At 40.7% G+C, this 25,690-nt stretch overlaps 1 protein-coding gene across 2 annotated transcripts in view; it reads right to left on the bottom strand.

Moving 5' to 3' along the window:
* The window catches only part of cntfr (ciliary neurotrophic factor receptor), a 272,300-nt gene that overhangs the window by 185,833 nt on the left and 60,777 nt on the right, over positions 1-25,690 (bottom strand). For both annotated transcript variants that reach the window (XM_089021215.1, XM_089021216.1), the window contains exon 3: positions 4,387-4,468. In XM_089021215.1, the coding sequence (XP_088877341.1) occupies positions 4,387-4,468 (82 nt within the window). The remainder of the gene's footprint in view (positions 1-4,386; positions 4,469-25,690) is intronic.

The raw sequence follows: 25,690 nt of genomic DNA on the forward strand, positions 1-25,690 counted from the left end.
CCATCATCCTGAACTCTATTTTTTTTTCTGCAAGACCTGACTTCAACCTTTTTTTGTGTTTGTTTTTGCATTACTACACTACGTCACTTTACATACGACACTACCTCACTTTACATACGTCACTACCTCACTATACATATTTGCCTCACTTGACATTCACAAATCACATGTATTGCCTGTTGTCAATAGTGTCTTTTTTAGCCACATTATAAGTGCCTTGCACGCTGGGTCGGAGAGGACAGTAATTTCATTTTTGCTGTATGCCATGCATATTAGCATATTTGACAATAAAGCTGACTGACTTTTTTGACTTTGAAGGTGCATCGGAATATAAGGCGCACCTTCAATGAATGAAAAATGTTTCCCAAATGTAATATATAAAAATATACAAAGTTTTCAAATATGAGGCACATCACACTATATGTGTGTAACCCCAGCTAGAGTAGAGGCTGGGGTTAGGCACTATTTCTTCTAAAGGGGGAAATTGAGTCACTGGCTGTTGCGAGACCTGTTGTGGCTCAATATTACTTGACATACAAGACGCAAGATCATCTTTTCAAGAAAATCAAGGCTTTTGGGTCCGCCTTATACACGGTAAAATATGGTATTAAAGATGTTAGCAAGAGTGCTAAACTGTACTTCATTTTGTTATTTTTTTGTTATCATTCTTAGAGTCATAGTCATTTTGGCAAGCGCAGCGAACAGGTGGGGGAGTAACTACAGAGGTGGAGGTACAGTATTCCCTAGAAAGGAGAGGAACGAAGATCAGTCGCACCAAGACGGAATATATGTGTGCGAATGAGAGGGACCCTAGTGCGAGAGTGATGCTACAGGGAGAAGAAGAAGGTAGAGGATTTTAGTGTACTTGGGGTCAAATGTGCAGAGCATAGAAATAGATAGGTAGTAGAAGTGGCGTAGAGACGAGGTTGATGGCAGACCCGGACGTGACGTCACGAGTTGTAGCGTCCATAGTAACGTGGCTTGGTTTGGCATAGAAATAGGATAGTTTTGAGCGTATTTAGGTCTATTTAACGTATGGACGCTGTAAAAAGGAACAACAGTTGGGGGCTGCAATGTTTCGCTTACGGATGCTTCAACTACAAGCTGAAAAACAAAGGAATTTCGTTCTTCAAGTGAGTGAAAATGAAATTTCTATAAAAAGAAAAAAAAACAATCGTTTTGCGATGTTCTAGCGACTAATTTTCGTCCTGTTTTCGATCTTCGACTGTTCATAAGCACGTTCTAGCTGTTCTTCATTAAATAATGTTCTTCAAGATTGTCACGCGTGTTGTTGCTGCAGTTGGCCATCTAGCCCTTTTCGATTTGGAACACGAGATCATAACCCGAGATGGTATTGAGAACCATACCATAGACCTCATCAGAACCATCACTAATATCTTCCTATCTGTCCGTTTACACCATATCACTCGCCTACAGAATGATGACTTGATGAAGAGTTTTCTTCGATCAAAACTGAATCGCAGTGTAATTTTTGCAGGTCAATGAGGTTAGAAGTTTCAAAAAATGTCATCTCATTCAAGTCATCATATGGTTGACTAATTAATCAGCTTTCATTGTTTTACTGGCTGTGACAATTGCACACTCAATGTTGCTGTAAAAGTAGTGGAATATCTTGTTCAAATTTCTGTGGTTGTATATTAACTGAAAAATTAGTTTAACAACGCCCCCAAAAAAGGAAATTTTAAATGATGAGAGTGATGAGGACAATTTAAATTTGGCATTATTATTGAAAAATAATTATTAATATAAAAGTGTTGGACTATACGCAGTGTTACCTAATCCTCTACAATTTCTCTACAATTTCTGAGTCCAATTCCGATCACCAATTAAGTATGATCATTCTTTATGAATGTTATTTTTTTCACGTTTGAAGATTGGTTACAATCACACTCAAAAGATAATTATACTATGTATTTGAATTTTCAATCTTAAAGAGCTGCCATTTCTATTATTCATAACATTTTTAGACTCTGAATAAATAAACATCAATAGTGGTGTATTTAATTGCAATTGTATGTTTTGGATTATAAAAAAATTATAATCCAAAGCATATCTGATCTTGAAAGTTGAGGTTTTTGGACTTGTCCGACTTCACATAGCGCCGAAAGACGACGTGAGAGTGAAGTAGTTGTCTTCTAAAACATATTTAGCCACAAAGTATTAGAATTTCGTCGAATACCGGAAGAAAATCGACGAAAAACGAGCAAAAATTATTCATATGGTACGGAACTGTGTCAGAGACTACAACTCGTGACGCCATCAGTGACGTCACGATCTGGTGACCGCGGGGCGCAATGCTATTGCCTCCTTTGGGCACTTCTAAACCTATCTATTTCTCCAGAGCAATGGAGAATGTGGAAAAGAGGTGAAGAAGCGTGTCCAGGCAGGCTGGAACGGCTGGAGAAAAATGTCAGGTGTGATGTGTGATAGAAGGGTTTCAGCTAGGAAGACAGGAAAGGTGTATAAACGGTGCTGAGACCAGGCATGATGTTTGGACTGGAGACAGTGCCACTGAACAAAAGGCAGCAAGCAGAGCTAGACATAGCTGAGATGAAGATGTTGAGGTTCTCTTCGGGAGTGACCAGGTTGGATCGGGTCAGTAATGAGTATATCAGAGGGACAACTCATATTAGAGGCTTTGGAGACAAAGTCAGACTGAGATGGTTTGGACATGTCCAGAGGAGAGAGAGTGACTATATCGGAAGAAGGATGCTGAGCCTTGAACTGCCAGGCAGGAGACCGAGAGGAAGACCAAAGAGGAGGTTTATGGGTGTTGTCAAAGAGGACATGAAGGGAACTGGTGTGAGATAAGAGGATGCACAAAACCGGGTGAGATGGACGACACTGATTCACTGTGGCGACCTCTGAAGGGAGAAGCCCAAAGGAAAAGAAGAAGAGTCATAGTAATTTTGGAACACATCAATTTTTGGTCATTTCATTCATGTATCCCTGTGACATAGTGACATTAGTGAACTGAGTGACTCCGCTTCAAGACATTTTCCATGTCAGATAATTTCCACGTTGTAGCCACGGGCTAACAACTGCTTCTACAACAGAGGTCTCAAACTCGCGGCCCGCGGGCCAACTGCGGCCCCCGAAAGAATATTTTGCGGCCCGCCTTGATATAAAAGATTAATGTTAGTGCGGCCCCGCATGATTGATATGAAGAAACTTGTGTGCGGAGCTAAACAAACCACTGAACAACCATGCAACAAACCACCATTTTGGAGCTACAGAGGGAATTTAATCACAGATTTGCAGACTTCAAGACGCACAAAGCCATATTTAAAATTTTTGCGGACCCATTCTCTTTTGCTGTGCAAGATGCCCCTCCTTTATTCCAAATGGAGCCCTGTGACCTACAGTGCATCTCTGCACTCAAAGCCAAGTTCAGGGATGTGAATGGAAAAGCAGCTTGGGCAATTTTTGAGAGAGTGAACCCCCAGCTTCCCTGTCTTTTTGAGAGCACATATTTATGTGAGAAGCTCTTCTCCACCTTGAACGTCAATAAGTACAAGTACAGGTCCAGAAGATGAGCATCTTTAAGCCCTACTCAGAGTCTCCACTGCCTCCTCCCTCAAGCCAAACGTGGCTCGACTTTGTGAAAAGAAGCGCTGCCAGGTCTCTATCAGCAAGAAGTAGGTGAGAAGCCATGTTTAGGACAGTTCAAGTTCAATATTTTATTTATGTTAAGAAAGTTAAAGGTTAAAGAACTGTGAATACAGAAATTTGAAACTTTATTGAAATAATTCGAAATAATAAAGTTTTGAGAACATTGGAATATTTTATATGTGCTGTTGTTGTGGAAATCCTGATGAGGCCCAGCCTCACCCAGACTGTGCCTCCAGCGGCCCCCGGGTGAATTGAGTTTGAGACCCCTGTTCTACACAGTCAATTGACATATTGCCTGGCATGCCAAACACAAACAGTCTTGCGTTTTGTAAGAAACTCAAAATGACTTTTCCTGTTTGTCCATAGCACTCGGCGTAACCCCCCCTTGCTGTTCTTTCAGAAGGATCCCAGCATTCCGATAATTTGGAACATGATCACGGTCATGAGTTAACCTGACTGGTGTCTTTGTTGAACACAACTGTCTGCCCAGAACAGAGAAAACTTGACGTCGCTTGAACGACACAACAGATTTCCAAGTGTGTGAAGGATCACGGGTTGGGTCAATACTTCTGAACGGACTTACATAGTAAAAATAATTTGTAAAATAATAATTTGTGGCATGGGTCAATCAGGAAAAAGGGTCGTTATGAGGAAATCACTAGATTTGCAGTCAACCAACTATCTGGAAGTGTGACTTTTCAAAATGACAGCCAGTTGCCACCGCGAGGAGAGGTGATTAAAATGGATACTCACCAAGCTGACTGCGTCTCTGCGCGTAGGCTACTACCACCGCCGCCAGAACTACACAGCACAGCGATGTCACAAGGTTTGCCATCTGCGGACATACCACAAAAAGGGGGATCATCAGCGAGAGCACGTGGCACAGTGAACGGAGAACTGAACTAGCGGAGCGACCGGGTCCGCCTCCGTGGATCTCATTGACTGACAGAACGTGGACGCCTACAACGCCATTGAGGAGATGGAGAGATAGGAGCTTCCTGCCCCCCATCGGAGTCTGTTTGCCTGTCTTTATCTGCTTCCATTGGTTTTTGAAATGAAAATTTCTGTCTTTGTTTTTGTTTTTTTTGTATGGACAGCAGACTAATGGTTTCATCCTCTCTGGAATGGGCTGTAAACAGAGGCTCTTAAAGGGATAGAACATCGTAAACAAACACACAGCCTTGTCGTTGAGGCGTCTGTAGTATTTTTCCATTTATTGGGACCGGGTTTATGTTTTTTTTTCTTTTTCGGATGATGAATGGATTCTTCAAACGACTTCCATGAAAGCATCCGGAGGGGTGTGGCCTGTATTCCAGATGCATATATCCCAAAGTAATCTGGACGTGACCCTTTTTTTTATTCTTAACACATGATGTGATCATTCAGGATCAGATTGGCAAATTTGTGCAATTTACCACACATGATTTTGATGAACACAAGCACGACTTTACTTTCTCTGCTTTTATTCCTTGGTGTCTTGTGAAGCTTTTTTGAAACAACAAAAAAACACATTGTCTTTTTTTTATTGTAATACCAGCTATTCTTTATGAAATAACCAACCATTAATATCACGTTTTATGGTCCCATTGTCCTTGTAAAAAGACCCCAAAACATTGCGAAAGCATTATTTGCATTCTGCTTTTTATTTATTTAATTTTACATAACATGCTCTGTGAAATTCAAGGCAAATATAATATATATATATATATATATATATATATATATATACACATATATATATATATATATATATATATATATATATATATATATATATATATATATACACACATACACACACACACACACACACATACATATACACGCACATATATATACACACACACATGGATTTGACACTAAATAGCTGAAGCACAAGTTTTTCATCTGGCCAAAGGCTCAAAGTCACCAATATTGGCAGCCAAGCAGCTGGCTGTCATCCATCCGTCAGGTGTTCCGCAGCACATCAGCATTAATGGCCGGGATGAATTAATCAGCTTTAAAGTTGATCCCATTTAAACAGTTCTTTTTCCCCGACTGCTATTCTAAAAGGGCGAAGGGGGAGCTTTTGGTGTGCCTCTCTTCAGAATCAGAATCAGAATCAGAATACCTTTATTCTGATTCTGATTCTTTCTGGAACAAGCCCACTAGAGTTCTTGCCCACACGACAGATGGGCTTTTTGCAATTCCTTTTTTTCAAATAAGGAACTTTTGTTTCACTTGACAGGGTAAGCTTGCCAATGAATTGTCAGTTTCTGCCACCAGGCAACTCCCAACTCCCTCCCACCCCTGCCCTCCCCTGCTCCTTCCCACTGCCACACTCACCGAACCCTGAGTACACGCTACGTGCTGTACCATCATCCTGAACTCTATTTTTTCTTTTTTTTTCATGCACTTGAGCCTTTTTTGTTTTTGCATTACTACACTACACCACTTTTCATATGACACTACCTCACTTTACATGTGACAATACCTACCTTTACATTCACAAATTACATGTATTCTCTGTTGTTAATTTTCTGTCTTTATTAGCCACATTATAAGTGCCTTGCACGGTGGGTCCGAGAGGACAGTGCTGCATCTCATGTCTGTGCTGTATTTCATGCATATGAGCATATTTGACAATAAAGCTGACTTTAACTGCCCTTGACTTTGCTTGAAAAAAAATTAAAACAAGAACATGTTCACATGTGCTTAACAGAGTGAGCATTTTAAATATGGCTATAGAAAGAAAAATGAAAATTCTTGTTCTTCGGATGGGGGAGTTCAACTATTACAAGCCGCTGTCGCCTTCCATTTGCCCCCCCCCCCCCCCCCCCCCCCCCCCCCCCCCCCCCCACACACACACACACACACACACACACACACATTGTGTTCTCCTTATTTAAAATCGATAAGTTTGTCCCATAATAATATTTGCCTTTTTGTGATTGATCTTATATTTATTCAACAACATCGGTCACACTTCTTTCTTATCTGCTCCCCCCATTTGTTCGGCTTTTCATCTTAAGCCACGTTTAATCATGAGAGGAAGAAAAGCAACGTCGGTAATTCCCCGTGATGTTCAAGAACACGAAAAGGCTTTTATGCTCCCATTGAATTTCAAAGTTATGGATTGAGTGAAACGCTCGTGCCACGAACTGTGAGAACAAACAAACTTGTGGTTTCAAACAAAGCATAAAGAAAAAAATCTGATAATTGCTTTCTGCTATTCCATTGTCCTTGTGCATTTGTGACGGAAAATAAATTAGGCGGTTTTATAATAATAATAATAATAATAATAATAATAATACATTTCATTTCTAAGCGCCTTTCAAAACTCTCAAGGTCACTTTACAGTCACTCAACCCGGAAGTAACTCAAATAGATAGAAAGTTGATAGCTAACTAGCTAACTACCTAGATAGCTAGCGAGATAGTTATATAGCTATATATAATAAACACTGTACATGTTTGGCGGCTATTAAAGACATTTATGACTAAGATTAACGAAAAAAAATGTCATAATAGATACCATTAAGCAGTATTAACAGCCAAATAAATAAACAGCCAAATAAATAAGACAAGAAAAAAACAGTACATAAATAAATCAATAAATAGATAAATAAATAAATGAATAAATAAACACATAAACAATTCAATAAATAGTTAAATAAATAAATACATAAATACACAAATAAATAAATAAATAAAGAAATAAATAAATAGACACACATTTATAAACAACCAAATAAATCAATAAACAGCCAAATAAATACATAAATAAACAAAAAAATCAATACATAGATAAATAAATAAATGAATGTTTTTTCCCAACTCGCCTCATTATGGCCAACTATGCAGAGCGTAGAACGTTTGAATTGAACAGAAATATGATATTCAGTCCATGTTCTCATACTGGTACTTTGATATCGGGCTCAGTTTGACCCATTTTGTTCGACTTCAATAATTTGTTCTCAATCGCAAAGCAAACTTGATTTCCTCATTAAAAAATGGCAGCCATTTGTCACAGTGATCAAATACATGTCCTGGCTTCATGGATTTTAGGTTGTCCTGTTTCTATAAAAGTCGTGATCGACATCGTGTGGCACATTGGGCTCCCCATTAACTCATTCACTGCCATCCACGCATTTATTAGGGAATTGAAAATATGACGTAGAGCGCCATTCTCTAATTTGTTCCGATTTTGCTTTTTGTTGTTTTGTTGTCGATAAAGCGCCGGCCAGACCTCTGACACGTTTTTTCCCTTCCACAAGGGGGCAGCATTTCCTTTTTTCATGTCAGTGCTTTGTTCCAGCTTCTGCTGTTGTTCAAGCGCTATCTGAATCAATATAGCTGTATTGCATTGTATTTTGGACAGCCACCCTCATTTGAAGATCAAATAACTCCAGACCCATATCATTTAAGATTTAACTTTTTTTTCCTGATGAAAGAAGAGAGTCCAAAGTTTCTAATGTTGCATTGAATGTTTATGTCGTTTTAAAACTCAATATTCTGTGGGTTAAGGAATTTGAGTGAAGGTGACAAGAACCTTGGCACGGGAGGGGACACATTTTTGTCCGGCAGCGACTGAGTTAAATGCACACAAATACATCTCAGATGATCTGGACAGAGGAGCATTTTCTTGGGAGGTAATGTCATGCAAACAGTAATGCTAGGGCCAGAATAGAACCCTGCACCTCTGGGCGGTAAGGCTAACGCGCTAACCAGACAACCACCGTGCCTCCCGGACAGAAGAATCTTCATCATTATACTCGACAAATACAACAGCACTTAACAACCAGGCACTACGTGAAGTATATATACTGTTGTGCGGGTTCATCCATCGTACTCCGTATAATGATTGACATGTTGACTGCTCAATCAAGCTGAAAACGGAGACACAAAGCCAGACGGCCTGACGGAAGGCAGTGCTTCAGGAGAGACTGAAGACACAGTGCAAGGAGAGAAACACGTGAGCCAAGTGAGATCCTCAGATTGTGCACGGCTTTAAGATTCCCATCGGTGAGAAGTCCCAAGAAAGGGATGCCTGTTGGAGAAAAAGAATCTGTCTCGCGATGCTACAGTTGAAATGCTTTTTGAAAGCATCTATGTCTATACCGACCGAGAGACGGACCGAGAGACCAACTGAGAGACCGACCGAGAGACCGACCGAGAGACCGACGGACGGACGGACAGATCGACCGACCGGCCAACTGACCAACAGGACGACCGACCGGCCAACCGACCAACAGGACGACCAACAGAACGACCGACAGGCCGACCGAACGACCGACAGGCCGACTGACGGACAGAAAGACAGACAGATACAAAAAGGAGAGGGGTAGCAGTACCTTACATTGCAGGAGTTTCTGAAAAACTACAAAAAGTCCTTTGGCAACACAAAATCCCTATTTATTTCAAACCGAAAAACACTGTAAGGCAAAAATTAGTGCGTCCAAAAGATAGGCTGCCAAATGAAGAACAAAGTAATGTAGTTTATTTAATACATTGTAAGAAAGAATATTGTAAAGAGCAGTACATTGGGGAGCAGCTGCAGGGAGTAGTCCTCTGCTCCCCCAACCAGGGAGCAGGGACCTATTATAGCAGAGTCCGGCACCGCCATGTCTGGAATGTAGGGATATATATATATATGGCCTAAACTACCAGTAAGACTTTAGTTTGCTGACTAAGTTTCTTGGATAAGAAGCGAAACGTCTGACACCTTCAAAGAAGTACAGATGACCGCTGAAGAAACCTTTTCATTGATGGACCACTCCTGTACGACTGCGATCTTACACAGACGTATTACACGAGCTGTTGTAAAGACAGCCACTCTCGCAGCGCCATCTTGAAGTACAGAATAAACAAATAAACAAATAAATAAATAATTCTTTATGTAGTACTTGTTACATACACACCTTATGTAGCATATATGCATTTGCATGTATGTTTTTGTCTAGATTGTATATTTTATACTTTTGCATTTTGAAACATTTGTGTGCATGCACTAATTGTTTTTTGCTCTTGAATAATTTCTTTTTCTTTGTTTCTACTTTTGCATTGTGTACAGTTCTTTTCTCAGACATTGTGTATGCAGTCGTAGATTTCAATTTTTAAAAGTTTTTGTGCATGTAATGCAAATTTCTGGGACTATTAAAGGCTTTCTTATATTTAATTGTTGGCTTTGAATGTTATTATTTTGAAAGTCACTCGTACATGTTTTATTGGACATATTTTGCACATCTGCATTTGTCAATTAGATTTGTCAAAAAGATATCAATAAAGGGGCAAAAATTAAAGTCCTAATGCATCCTATGTGCCAGGCCCCAAAGTCCAGTTTGGAGTCCAGTTGAGACTTTTCGTGGCACATATAAAAAGTGACCACCAGACTGAGTTATTGGTGCCACGTGTTGTTTCCTGGCCCTTTAATCTCTGTCAAGTTTATTCGTAAAACGTCAGACAAAAAAAATAATACCACCAGGCATTGGTGTGAGGGGTCATCGCGGGCAATCTGAGCTTTGCACAGTGCACCACAGCGACAAAGCAACCACCCTAGCAGGGGTTTCCAAAAAGGTTTGCAAGGCCAAATCATGTGCCATTTATCCCAGCATTCTACTCCAACAGGAAAATAATAGATGTGCTCGGGCATCCCAGTGTGCCAAAATGACAAGTGGTTACACCGCGGGAACCTTCCCTAAGTAACAACAAAAATAAATAATATGAGGTGAGTTGACAAGTTTCGAAGGTGAGGGTCTCACAATGTGAGAAAAAAAATGTGGGTGTCTTTTTTTTTTTTTTGCTGCGTGGTGTAGTTTATAGCCACAGTCCCACATAGGGAGTTTGTGTTTTTATGGGGCTTTTTTCGTTGTGGAGTTTATCCTTCCCAGCAGTGGATTTCCTTCCACAGGCCATAAACAAGCAAGTTAGTTTAATTACAGACACTAGCCGGCTTGTAGGACATCGAATGTTCATATTCGACATTGGATGTTCTATAGAGTTGATGCCAAACAAAACATAACATGTTTTTTCTTTGTTTGTTACCTGCTGTTTTCTTTGTTTGTTTGTGTGTTTTTAGCATTTATTTTTGGTTGCTTAAAACCAAATAATAATAATAATTTGATTGAAAAATCCTCCATGTTTTCTGTATTTTAGATGCTATAAAACGTTTTTCTGATGTCAGTTAGGAAACAAAAAAATGGTGTCGCTTGTCCTTTAATGGAACACTAAATTAAGGTGCGACTGAAAGTGAAAATTTGTTTGTTATGTGTGTGGCGTATGACTGGCTGGCAACTGGAAAATATTTAGATGAGATTCATTTTTATTACTCTCACAGTGGAGAAATTTCCATTTCACAGCAGCAAAGGGACAAAAATAAGAGGAAAGGAAAGGAAAAAGTAGAAAAACAAAATACAAGAGCTGCTGTAAAGTCAGCCAGTCTGGCTGTGCCATCTTGAGGTCAAAACAAGGACAAGAAAAAACAAAATAAAAAATAATGTGACAAAACACAAAAGACAGAGACAGGCATTCAATCTGAAGCACTTTCTCATTGTTACATGAAGCAGCTCTAGGTGAAAGACGAGACCATCAAAGCATCATTTTCACCAGTGGATCAGGGACGTTGTGGTGGAATGTGCACATCTGCTACAAGCTAAATGTTGAAAGCAAACATAACACAAAAATAGATTGCCTTACATTTCCTGCCCCATGTAAATCTGCTTCAAATCCAAGCACCGACATACCCACTTGATTTTATAATTATTAAATCATTTTTTTTCTGTGTGTGAAAATGAGACTAATAGGATGATTAAGGAATCTTTGATATATTGTTGTCTTGGTATCTGTCTTGTATCTGTGCATTACTTTTTTGCTCGACCAATTGCAAATCATACTCATACTCGGTGGTGGGCCGTCAGAGCCAGCAAGGCCTTCTCTTCTGGCCTAACATAATCAGACATCATTATCATAATTATAATAAAAGTCAATGTCATTAAAAAAGTATTTTTTCTAAATATATATATAATTATTCTATATACTGTTTTCTTGATGTTATATATCCATTTGGTTATGCTCCTTTCAGTGTTGTAGTTTTAGGTCAGAGTTTTTAATCCAATCAGAATTCAGCTAGCTTGTGTCGCCAGGCTGTATGAAATCTGACCGACGCCTTCAGAATCAACAGTGAGGGCGTCTGTGCGCTGTACATGAACGGGAACATGTAGTTGATATATAGTTGCGATAGCCAATCAGATCACGAGTTGGCACAGTAAGGCCAGCTAGAGGGCCTCGCGTTGAACATGACATGTACACGTCCTGTGATTGGATACTCACTTTACCTCAGCCCTCAGCGGAGGCAGCGCTATGCCAATCAACCAAGCTACAACAGATCAGACCCGGAAACTTTAGCAGAAAAACTATATCTATATATCTATAGTACTATATCTACTCGCTTTTTTAACCCACAATGGCTGAAGGAGAGGACAACTCGCTGTCGCATGTAGGCCTATTCTCAAGAACAAATGAAAAAGATGTGTTTACTTTTATTTTCAACAAATAGTTCGTTTTGTGAATGTCTTGTTGTTTTTCTTATATTAAACTGACATTTTGTAATTTAGCGTAAAATCTTGTTAAAGATTGCATATTCTCGGTGGACTTAATAAAACTTTGTGGACAAATGATTTTAAATTTCCTTTTATTTTTAAGTGTTTGCAGTATCACGTATAGTGACAAGTTCTAATTGCTGATGCAGATTTATTGATGTGTAATTGCTCCGGAAAATAGCCTGTGTTGTAGACGATTAAGGTGATGCCACGCCCAGTACTGCGTGCGGGTGCTTTTGTAAATGATATCTCCAGCCGTTGTGTCATAAATTATGGTATTACGAGGGATATTTGTTCAAGTGGACTAAGTAGGACTTCACTGAAGGCCAAGGTGTGAAATGCACGGACCGCCACTGCTCATACTACTACTACAACTAATAATAATAATAATAATAATAATAATAGTATTTAGTTCATCCTGTCTACTTGATATCTAATTTTAAACAGCCCTCATAGAAACACCAGCTGAAAAAGGCGCGTCACAACAACATCCGTGACACTCTGACGAAGGCAGAAGTATACGCCGAAACATGTCTAGTATTTGAAACACCTACAATACGGTAAAGAATCTGTTTAAAAAAAAAAAAATAAAATAATAATAATAATAATTTTAAATTAATTAATTAATTTAATTTTAAAATTAGATATCAAGTAGACAGGATGAACTTAGTACAATAATACATTTCATTTACTAGCACCTTTCAAAGCACCCAAGGACACTTTACAATTAAAAGAAACACCAGAACAATAAAACCATTAATAAAATAATAAATAATAAAAGAGCTCATCTCATCTCATTTTCTGTACCGCTTATTCCTCATTAGGGTCGCGGGGTTTGCTGGAGCCTATCTCAGCTGTCTTCGGGCACGAGGCGGGGGACACCCTGAATGGGTTGCCAGCCAATCGCAGGGCACACAAAGACGTACAACAGTCACTCTCACACTCACACCTCGGGACAATTTGGAGTGGTCAATCTGCCTGCCATGCATGTTTTTGGAGTGTGGGAGGAAACCGGAGGACCCGGAGAAAACCCATGCGGGAGAACATGCAAACTCCACACAGGGAGGCCGGACCGGGACGCAAACCGGCGACCTCTGCACTGTGCTAACCACTCGACTACCGGATTAAACTAAATTGATTTGGCTTGATAACAATAATTTCATTGCACATAGCAATATTTTTTTGTAAGATGATAATGAGGTTGACTTTACGACAGCCGTCATAGCAAATAACATGACGGGGACACGGTTACGGGTTACCGAAAGAATAGTCATCCCTCCATAAAATGCTGACCGTGACCACGATGATGTGATGATGTCATTAGGTGCACCTCTGCACTCATAAAATAAGCCCTCTGCTTGTCAGAGAGCGCATAAACAATTTTAAGACTCCGGGAGTCTGAATCTTTTTTTTACGTGAATTCCAAAATGTCCCCTCAATTGTGCACCTGTCCACTCTGGAGGACGCATTCGGGAGCTTTGGTGCATTAAAGTCATTTCGGGCCACCTGTGACTGAAGTTTGCATTATTGTGTGTGATTGATATTGCGTGTGGTGGCTGTCATGGGGATGCATGAGTGACTGGCAGCTCATATATATTTCATCAGAGTTCATATCGCGCAGAATGACAGAGGGTGAAATTAAAAATGCTTCCCCTGTCAGAGCATCACAATTCCCAGCTGGGCTGGTCGTGTGCGTTTTCGGAAAATACATGGGTATTTAAAACGTCCGTCAGCAAACAAGATGGTTTTGAAATGTGACAGCTGAAGATGGCTTGGGTGGTTAACGGCACAATTGGCTAAAATGACATAGATGGTCCGCCACCCATTCACCGCTATTCGCAAATTCCCAGGTTCTGTTTTTTCATGCTTGGGTGCCGATAAAAAGCTGGCCATGGCCTCTGGAAATGTTTTATCATTTCCACAAGCAGTTCTCTTTTTTCCATGTTAGCGCTTTGTTCCAGCTTCAGCTGTTGTTAAAGCGCTGTATAAACCAATATGTCCTCTCCTTTCATCAAGAACTGCTTCATGTCACAAAGAGGGTACAGCAAGTGCCGAAGAATGAATGACTGAGTCTTTGTGTTGTCATTGTATTTGTTATTTAGTTTTTTTTTTTCAAAATGGCACCGGGAGAGTGGCTGCCTTTCCAGCAGCTTCTGTATTTTGTTTTTCTACTTCTTTCTTTCCTTTCCTCTTCCTTTCATAACATTGCTGCTGTGTTACTTCCGGGTAGAGTGAACGCTGCCGTGGACGGCTGCCGCTGCTCACCCGCACAAAAAAATCCAGTGACTGTAAAGTGTCCTTGAAAGTTTTGAAAGGCACTTACAAATTAAATGTATTACAGTAAAGTCTCGTGATATCGATATCGGTTATATTGATAGTACTGCCTATTACGATAATATTTTCATTTCCCGGTAAATTTCTAGTCTTTTATGTATAATTAGTTCCGGTGAGTACGATACCTGGTTATTACAATAATCCAGCTACTACGGTGCCCTTTTCATCTCCCGCCAGCCATTTTACTCTGCTTATATCGATACAAAAGCAGCTTAAGCTGAATTGATATTTGCTTAAGCATTTCAATACAGTACCACCATTAGCGAAATCTGTATTGGTAACACGGTTGGGCACGTGACCAGCTTTCGTGTCTTGTACTGTGTAGCAGAGCTGCAATAGCATCTGAAACATACTGTAGTCTTCCTATACAGTATACAGTTGTTCAACACCAATTTCAACCATGGGGAAACGTAACATTTGTGACATCGGAACGAAGTATGTACAAGGCAATAGTGGCTGTGGAGGAGAATCCTCCAAGAAGCAAATCCTCCATTGCGAAAGAGTTCGACATGCTGCAGAATACTTTATCAACGCAAGTAATGTCAACGTTGCAGTTTTTGTTTTCCATACATGTATTTAATTGTGTTGTATTCAGATATCTTTGTCGCTTGCAATAATCACTATTTTTCATACAGTATGTACATGCTGCCGTTTGTGGTATCGCTCGTGTGTATAGAACAATGTCGAGTGCTACTCAGAGTCACCTCAATTTCAAGCGTAGATAACTCCAGACCTATATAACTTTTTTCCCAATGAAATAAAAGAACCTCAGGTTTCCAACGTTGTATTGAATGTTTATGTAGCCCTCAAACTCAATATTCTGTGGATCCTGGAATTTGAGTAAAAGTGACAAAAACCCTGGCCACTGGAGTGTACGCATTTTTGCACATCGTCTGGCAGTGAATGAGTTAAAAGACAAAATTTCACATCCTAGACATGAACTTGAACGTGCGACAAACGTTTGAAAATTTTGAATCAGGGTGGCGAACATGGAAATATAGTACGTGCCCGGCATTGACAGCAAAAGCTTCCCACACATATATTAGTTTCCACAAGTCAAGGACCGTCTAAGTTTTCCAAAGACAAAGATGAGATGTATGTCCCTGGTGCTTTGAGGAGGGGGGCGGTCTTTTTTATTTCATCATCTTCAAAAGTGGAAAAACCTCGGCGATGCTGGGGAAATGTTGACACATGAAGAAAAAGGTCTTCACTCCATATAAAGTGTCCTTCTCCTTGACTTCACAGCCATCCTACTACTTTCTGATGTTTTGTCCTTCCTGTGAGCAATTGACATCAAACTGGAAGAAGGGCCCTGAGTTATTATTAGCCAAAATAAATTATTCAAGTTCCAAGCACATTGCAATTAACTCCATGTGGTGATTGATTTTGGACTTTTTTTTCCAGCATTTGAAGAAAATATTGAGTCGGTCAGCGTTTGAATGTCCAGTTGGACCCTACTGTCCGTGAAGCACCTTTATGAGACACTTTATACAAAAAGCTATCAACCCAGCTAAACAGAACACAATTGATGAGGAACTGGGTAAAAATATCGCAGAGAAAGCACTGCAACTCACTCCATTCCATCAAGCCACCAATGACGATCACAAAGGTAAATAAAACGACTATATTATACAGTACAGTTTATTTCTTTAATTACAATACCATAGCACATTTATTATACATAAAATAAGGTAAATGTATAGTTTTAAGGCTTATTTAGTAGAAAAAATATGTTTTATGGGGACCTGTGAACGGATTATTCTCATTTGAATGGTTTCGCCTTACACACACTTTCTGGGAATGAATTAAGTCCGTAAGCCAAAGTATCACTATGTTTTTTTTCATTGAAAATGTTTTTATTAATTCCTCCCTACTAGACATAAACAAACGGAAATAAGTGTGCTATATTTCAGCAAGACTGTTGTTAAGAGTCAATCCCCGTCACGTTTCGTTCTGGAAGGAAACGTGTGAGCCATAGCGGAACGCTTGAGTCAAGATTATTTATAAGCCATGACGCTGTCTAATCAGCGCATCCCTTTTTTTGATTGTAGCACTTACAGACCTTTAAAATGGTGTTTGAGAAGATGACATTAGAATCAGATTCATCTTAATCCCCAAGTATGTAGAACACACAAGGAATTTGTTTCCGGTAGAACACGCTGCATTACATTTACATGCATTTTACATGCATATTACATGCAATACATTTCATTTCTAAGCGCCTTTCAAAACTCTCAAGGTCACTTTACAGTCACAAGTTTTCCTGTGGGTGAGCAGCGGCAGCCACTGTATCTATGTATCAATTGAACAAGTTATCAATTTATCAATCCATGTATTTATTTATGATGTAATAAAATATGTATTTATTAATTAGTAATTCATAGTTTTATTATTAATTGGTAATAAACACTTCAATAATAAAAAATCAATATGCATTCATTTATTAATTTATCTATTTATTTATTTATGTATTAAACATTTATTTTTTAATTAGTAATTACAGTGGGGCCTCGGTTTACGAACGCCTTGCCTTACGAACTTTTCGGTTTACGATCGCTAAATTTATGAAAATTAAACCTTGGATTATGTACTACTTTTTGAGATACTCCACCACGGCTGGCGGAGTAATCTTCTGCGGAAGAACACCAAGGCACATGACTGAATAGCGCCCCAGCCGGCCTGCCTTTCTACACCCCGTTTCTCTGAATGCACATGTCGATCCAGAGCGAGAGAGAGAGAGAGAGAGAGAGAGAGAGAGAGAGAGAGAGAGAGAGAGAGAGAGAGAGAGAGAGAGAGAGAGAGAGAGAGAGAGAGAGAGAGAGAGAGAGAGAGAGAGAGAGAGAGAGAGACACACACACACACACACACACACACACGTGGCCTCCAATGAGTTTTTTTACACGTACTTTTGCTTTTTTTGGGACCGAAAAAGACACCACAGGTTCGTCTTCAGCCGAAGAAGACATAAAACAAAGTTACAGTCGGGTAGAAGAAGGAGATCATTGAGAAACACGAACGAGGTGTGCGTTTGTCTGATTTAGCCGCTTAGCGGATATGCTAAATCCATTTCAATGTGTATCATTGTGTTCAGCTGATAGACCAGGATATGCATGATGTTACATTTCGATCCTTGAAAGCAGCATGGAAGAATTTGTGGCCCGCATGCATCCTTGATAGGGACTTTGAATGATTTAATCCTCATGACTCTGTTGTTTTGGACAACATTGTTTCCATCGGACAGAACATGGGACGCGAAGTGGATGCAGATGACATTGAGGAGCTTGTTGCCGACCATAATGAGGTCTTCAACACACAGGATTTGATTTGCTAAGTGGAATGATGTGCAGGCTTTTATTGAACAGTTCCATCCAGAAAAGACTGTGGCTATGTGAATCATCAACATGATGAATGATAATGTGATGGCAAACTAGGCAAGACTATAGTTCGCTGACGAAGCCTCTTGGATAGGAGGCGAAACGTCCGACACCTTCAAAAAAGTACAGATGACTGCTGAAGAAACCTTCTCATCGATGGACCACTCCTGTACGACTGAGAGCTTACACAGACGTATTTGTAAATCTGTGATTATAATTTATTTATTAGTTAGTAATTAATTGATTTGTAATTATAAAATTATTAATAATGTGTTTTTTATTTGGTTATTTATTTATTTTTGGATTTTTCTGCCCAATTCTTCCCAAGGGTGACAATATAGTGCATTTCATCATCATACACATCCATCCAGTTTCAAAGGATGAAATTAACAATCAGACGTAAATATACAGTGATACCTCGGTTTACGAACCCCTTGCCTTACGAACTTTTCGTTTTACGAACGTTAAATTTATGAAAAATTTACCTTGGCATACAAAATATTTTTCGGGATAAAGATGGAGCCCCACAACAACTGATGTGTCGTTCGCGAACGAGCCCATTATCCTTACAAGAAAATGGCAGCCGACCCCGCCCCCAGTCTTTGGTTAAAGCCACGTGATTGGTCAAGAACCACTGTGAGACGAAGAAAAGCATATCCAATCCAATCCAATCCAAGAACGCAGCAGTGAGGGGAGGTTGTTTAAACATTAAAGACACAGGTAGATGACAGAGAGAGTGAGAAAATGGATTTCAACTTCGATAGTTCAAAGGCAGTGTGTGGACTACAAGATTAAACAGAACACAAGCTAAACAGAACACAGCTAAACAGCTAAGCAGAACACAATTGATGAGGAACTAGATAAAATTAGCGCAGAGAAAGCACCTACAAGGGATCATTCCGCAAGATGGTGAAAGAAGAAGGCTACGTTCCTCATCAAGTGTTTAATGCTGATGAAACAGGCCACTCCATTCCACCAAGCCATCAACGACCATCACAAAGGTAAATAAAAAAACTTTATTATTATAATATCATAGAACATTTATCTGCCGTTTACTCCGGGGTCGGGTCGCGGGGGCAGCAGTTTCAGTAGGGAAGCCCAGACTTCCCTCTCCCCAGCCACTTCTTCTAGGTCGTCCTGGCGGATCCCGAGGCGTTCCCATGCCAGCTGGGAGACATAGTCTCTCCAGCGTGTTCTGGGTCGTCTCCGGGGTCTCCTGCCAGTGGGGCATGCCCGGAACACCTCACGAGGGAGGCATCCCGGGGGCATCCTAATCAGATGCCCGAGCCACCTCATCTGGCTCCTCTCGATGTGGAGGAGAAGCGGCTCGACTTTGAGCCCCTCCCGGATGACCGAGCTTCTCACCTTATCTCTAAGGGAGAGCCCGGACACCCGACGGAGAAAGCTCATTTTGGCCGCTTGCATCCGGGATCTCGTTCTTTCGGACACAACCCATAGCTCGTGACCATAGATGAGGGTTGGGACGTAGATCGACCGGTAGATTGAGAGCTTTGCTTTTTGGCTCAGCTCCTTCTTCACCACGACAGATCGGTACAAAGTCCGCATCACGGCAGACGCCGCACCGATCCGCCTGTCGACCTCTCGATCCCTTTCACCCTCACTCGTGAACAAGACACCCAGATACTTAAACTCCTCCACTTGAGGCAAAATCTCCTCCCCGACCCGGAGAGGGCACTCCACCCTTTTCCGACTGAGAACCATTGTCTCAGATTTGGAGGTGCTGATTCTAATCCCAGCCGCTTCACATTCGGCTGCGAAACGCTCAAGCGAGAGTTGGAGAGCTCCACTTGAAGGCCCCAACAGTACAACATCATCTGCAAAAAGCAGAGATGCTATACTGAGGCTACCAAAACGGAAACCTTCAACGCTTCGGCTGCGCCTAGAAATTCTGTCCATAAAGGTTATGAACAGAATCGGTGACAAAGGGCAGCCTTGGCGGAGCCCAACCCTCACTGGAAACGGTTCCGACTTACTGCCGGCAATGCGAACCAGACTCTGACATCGGTCATATAGAGACCGAACGGCCCGTATCAGCCGCTCCTGTATCCCATACTCCCGAAGTACCCTCCACAGAACTCCACGAGGGACAAGGTCAAACGCTTTCTCCAAGTCCACAAAACACATGTAGAGTGGTTGAGCGAATTCCCATGCGCCCTCGAGGACCCTGCTAAGGGTGTAGAGCTGGTCCACTGCTCCGCGGCCGGGACGAAAACCACACTGTTCCTCCTCAATCTGAGGCTCGACTTTCCGACGGACCCGCCCTTCTAGGACCCCTGAATAGACCTTTCCAGGGAGGCTGAGGAGTGTGATCCCTCTGTAGTTGGAACACACCCTCCGGTCCCCCTTTTTAAAAAGGGGGACCACCACCCCGGTCTGCCAATCCAGAGGCACTCTCCCCGATGACCACGCAATGTTGCAGAGGCGTGTCAGCCAGGACAGCCCCACAACATCCAGAGCCTTTAGGAACTCCGGTCGGATCTCATCCACCCCCGGGGCCTTGCCACCGAGGAGCTTTTTAACCACCTCGGTGACTTCAGTCACAAGGATCGGAGGGCCCACCTCGGAGTCCCCAGACACTGCTTCCTCCAAGGAAGGCGTGTTGGTGGAGTTGAGGAGGTCTTCGAAGTACTCTGCCCACCGGTTCACGACGTCTCGAGTCGAAGTCAGCAGCGCCCCACTCTCACTGTACACAGTGTTAGTGGTGCACTGCTTTCCCCTCCTGAGACGCCGGATGGTGGACCAGAATTTCCTCATAGCACATTTATTATACATAAAATAAGGTATGTTTTAAGGCTTAGAAAATTAGAAAGTAGAAAATTATGTTTTATGGGGAACTGGGAACGGATTATTCTCATTTTAATAGTTTCCTATGGGAAATTAATTTTTGGGATACATACTTTTCACCTTACACACTCTGTCTGGAAACCAATTATGTTCGTAAGACAAGGTATCACTGTATATCTCATTATCACTCAGTCGTATCCCGAGGTTACTTTTCACCCACACCCCAATAGCCACATTTATACACATCTGCATCCACCTAATAACAGCCTGTTGATTTTAGGAGCGTAAAACGGCACGCTCCCTTCTGAATAATAACAATTCCTTCTTCACTAGATGCTTTGCTTTGCTCGGCAGCATTAATTCTCTCATCAATCATGTTGGGGGATTTTGCCGCAGGTTTGCCACAGGGGAGCAGAACCAGGGGGGCCGCGGCGGGTGGCATTTTGGGTCTCCACGTATAAAGAGTCACGTGGACGCTTGCGGTTGGCATTGGCGAGCGTTGAAAGCGGAATGATGGTGACCTTTTTAACGCCGCTAGTCTGGCTGTAATTGGCTGCTAAAGACAATGTCAATCGTATCTTGGGAAGTAGCGAGAGGATGTGCAGGGGCGGGGTCATGGGGGGGGGAATATACACCGTCTTATTCACACCCATGAAATCTGTAACGCATATGTTGTGGATGACCGAAAACAAATTCCTTTTGTGTTCTACATACTTGGCAATAAAGATGATTCTGATTCTGATTCTGACACCGTCTGGTTCGAGGTGATAAATTTAACCTATTATATATGCAACTTGTCGATTCTTCATAGCTGATCCATAAGACCGGTACAGACGCACCCCAACTTACGAACGAGATAAGTTCCCGAAACTGTCGTTCGCAAGGTGAATTTGTTCTGAAGTTGATTCAGTGCTATATATATTTCTATGGAATGTATGTTTATGGCTTATATAAATAGGTTAAAGGTTTATATAAATAGGTTTATAAGTAACTTGTATTGGTTTGTACTAAAAAATAAACATTTAATAGGACGCGTGTGGCTGCCGCTGCTCATCCGCAGAAAAAAAAAGTTCTTATCCATAACTGTAAAGTGCCCTTGAGAGTTTTGAAAGGCACTTATAAATGAAATGTATTATTATTATTATTATTATTATTATTATTATTATTATTATTATTATTATTATTATTATTATTATTATATGCTCTATTAAGATCGTGTGTAGTTTTAAAGGACAACCGACGCCTCGGAACAAGTTGTGTCCATAATTTGTACACGCACTTCAAATGATTTTTACTGAGGGGATTTTACAAAGATTCCATGGCATATAGCTATATTTTATGTTTTAAGACTCGTGCTGAATATTCAGGAAGTCTTGTTTGAGTTGATGACGATGTTTTTGAGTTGATGACGTCACGTGTGGAATGCCCCTGACCGAGAAAGCGACACCCAATGCATTTTGGGTACTTTTTTTGGTCTGAAAACTTTGTGTTGATCCGTGTTGATTGTGTAATTAGAAGGAAATAACGTGAATAATGCAATGGTGAATTGTTGTGTGTTGCACAAAGACTACTATTTGATACTGGTTGACACAAATTCCCAGCAGACAAATCATCCCATTTCCAACAGAGCTCGTGCGCCATCTTGTGCATTTTCTGCGACGCTACATTGGAGTCCAGACTGCTCTAATTGATACAGAAGGACTTCTTTAATCGATCGATTTATGCTTTCCTCTTCAGAATTATTTGAATCATATTCATAACTGGATGAGTAACAGGAAAGCATCTTCTCCGAATCTGAATCCATTGTTTTGATTCTTGAGCAAGGCAAGATGTCCTGGCGTGACGTCTCCAACAACGGGGCGGGACCTTTCATTTTTATCGGTGTTTTGCATTTGACAACAAATATCAGCCTGCGTGTTTTGGGTATTTTAGATGCTATAAAACGTTTTTCTGATGTCAGTTAGGAAACAAAAAAAATGGTGTTGGTTGTCCTTTTAGGCTTATTTAGTAGAAGATTAGGTTTTATGGGGACCTGTGAACGGATTATTCTCATTTTAATGGTTTCTTATGATAAAATTAATGTTTGCAAGACACACTTTTCGCCTTGCACACACTTTCTGGGAAACAATTAAGTTTGTAAGCCAAGGTATCACTGTACGACATATGTACCGTCGTTCATAATTGGAATGTTCGTAAGTAGGCGTGTGTCTGTCTGTATTCCGAAAAGCTTTTATTTGTGCTCACAACCAATGTCTTCTTCAACAAAAACACAAATAGAACCCAAAAACATCACTTTCAAGGCATTTCGGATATATGGGGCAGTAAATCTCGAACATGAATGCATGCGATATTCCGCGCGTGTTTGAATTCGTTTGAGCATGACGGTGTGTATGCATGACGGTGTGTATACCTTAGCATGTGAGAGTGTTTTGTCTTTTTTTTTCTCCACCCCAGCCATCTGGACCTCCTTGTGTGTCTAGAAGCTAGATTTAGGTGGTTGGAAACGGTGGAAAAACAACGGTGTTACCTCCAGCCCTCTCACCTCTGAACTCTATAAGTGTATCAAAGCAAAGAAAACACAGCACTTGGTGTGTCCATGTGTGTGTGTGTCTGCGTGTGATTTCAGTGTGTGTGCGTCAGCATTCTTAAGGCCTATAAGGCTTTGAATGATGGGTGTAGACTACCCCCTTTTGTGAACAGGGAGCCTCCGGGAGCGGCGCAGAATGTTTGTGTGAGAATAGAGGGAGAGAGAGCGAGAGCGAGAAAAAGAGAAAGAGAAAGAGAGAAAGAGAGAGAGAGATGTACGGGCTGTGATGTTTTGCACAGAAGTGTTTTTACAGGGAGTTAATCAGAACCAGAGATGAGGACTTGCCCCTGGAGGATGAAGCGTGCACACAGTGCACACCAGCACGCATATTTGCTGCTGTTCCCGAAGTTGATTATCGGCGTCCTAACCTGCATTGGGTTCAAGATGCTTTTTTTTTTAGCTATTATTAAATATTTTTTGCTTCCGTTCATTGAAGAATGTGTTGTTTCTTCTGGTACTAAAGTCATATAATAATACACGTATAAATAATACTATTTATACTATACTATTTATACTAATACCTATACTAATACTAATACTAATAATACAAATACTAATACTACTCATAACTCATAATACTCATAACATTCATAATCATCATCAATTTCATTTATAAGCACCTTTCAAAACTCTCAAGGACACTTTACAGTCAGAGTATATATTTTTTCTATAGATATGAACACACATTCTCAGAATGGGAGAGTAATGGTAATCATTCTATGGAGAGGATAAAGAATATGTGCCTATAATTGTTGTTGTATCTGACTTGGCCAAAACAAATGTGTGAATTAAACCTCTGAAGATGGAGGACACTGTCGTTATGGCAACCGCTTGAAGGGAAAAGCCGAAAGGAAAAGAACATTCGATATTATTATTATTGTAAAGTGTCCATGAGAGTTTTGAAAGTCGCTTATAAATTAAATGTATATAATTTATAATAATAATAATAATAATAATTAATAATAATAATTATTATTATTATTATTATTATTATTATTATTATATTGGATAGAACCTTCCATTTTTACTTCAGCATCAGAATCTGAATCAGAATCATCTTTATTGCCAAGTATGTAGGACACAAGGAATTTGTTTCCGGTAGAACACGCTGCACTAGTATCGTTGTCAAAAAAACTGCTAAGTGGCACTATACAGTTCCATTTTGGCTACTGTTGAAAGAGTTCAAAGAGTATCCAATGTGAATGAAATCATCAATGTCATTTTGAATTGCAGATGTGTGCAAAATGTGTGCCTGCAGGAATGCAAGTGGATGAGTAGTTCTTTGCTTAGGTTGGAGACTAAAAACAGCATATTGACTCAATTGGTTTGCATAGCCGTTTAGGTAAATATAGCCAGTTGATGCACAGAGTGCGCTTATGTACTTTTCCATTAAAAACATAAAATTAAATGGTGGTGGGTAAATGGTACGGGTAGGGTTGATGATCAATGAGCATCATTGGCCCATGTCGCTCTCGGAGATAAATCCCAAGCGCCAACGTCTCGATAAGTGACACCTGCGTACAAGGCGCAGGGTCATCTTTTGAAGAAAATCAAGGCTTTTGGGTAAGCTTTATTTACCAGAAAATGCCTTATATACCAGAAAATACGGTATTTATGTTTTTATTTTTTTATTTTTTTATTCATGTATTCTTAATGAGGGCCCCAGAGAGCTGATCAATCGCCTTTGATCTGGAAAATTGATCGTCTGTACCGCGTGACGTCATTGCTTTCTTCCTGCTTGAATCACTACATGAACTATGTCGGGTTCACTCTTCCGAATCAATAACGATCCACGTTAGAAAAGGGGCATTCATGAATGTCGAATGTGTTATTGCCATCGTAAACTGTAATCGGGAAATATTCTGAAGTACCAGGAGAGCATCAGGAGGAGGCCAACGTACGTCATGGCGGGGAGCCAAGAATTTTCGATCTGAGCAGCTCCCTTTCGCGTCGTATCCTTACGCTGACTAAACGCTGATGTCATTTTCTCGGCTCAGCCTCTGTCAATTTGAGCGTGTCATTTATGAACTCATTCCGCTTTGAACCGCACTTCCGATAGGTACGCATGCTGTCAGCTTGCCCCTTTTCTATTCTGGCTGCGATGTTCTAATTCAACATTTGAAACGGATTTATTTCTGCCTCGCTCACTCTGCGTCTGCGTCTCGCCTTCTTGCCGATCTGTCATCCTCTTCACCTCCCCTCTACCCTTGTCTGCTCACTATTCTCAAACACTGTCACATCTGTCGACTTTAGCTTTTCAGTAACTCCACTTTTACCTCCCTCTCGACTTCTATATCTTCAACATTCTCTCTGCCTCTGTCTCTCTTTCTCTTCCGGTGTCGTTGTTGTGTAAACACTGATGACAGCAAGAGTCCCGTAACT

The sequence above is a fragment of the Hippocampus bargibanti genome, linkage group LG18 (assembly GCF_051943395.1).
Source record: "Hippocampus bargibanti isolate YZ-2025 linkage group LG18, ASM5194339v1, whole genome shotgun sequence".
Lineage (NCBI taxonomy): Eukaryota > Metazoa > Chordata > Actinopteri > Syngnathiformes > Syngnathidae > Hippocampus > Hippocampus bargibanti.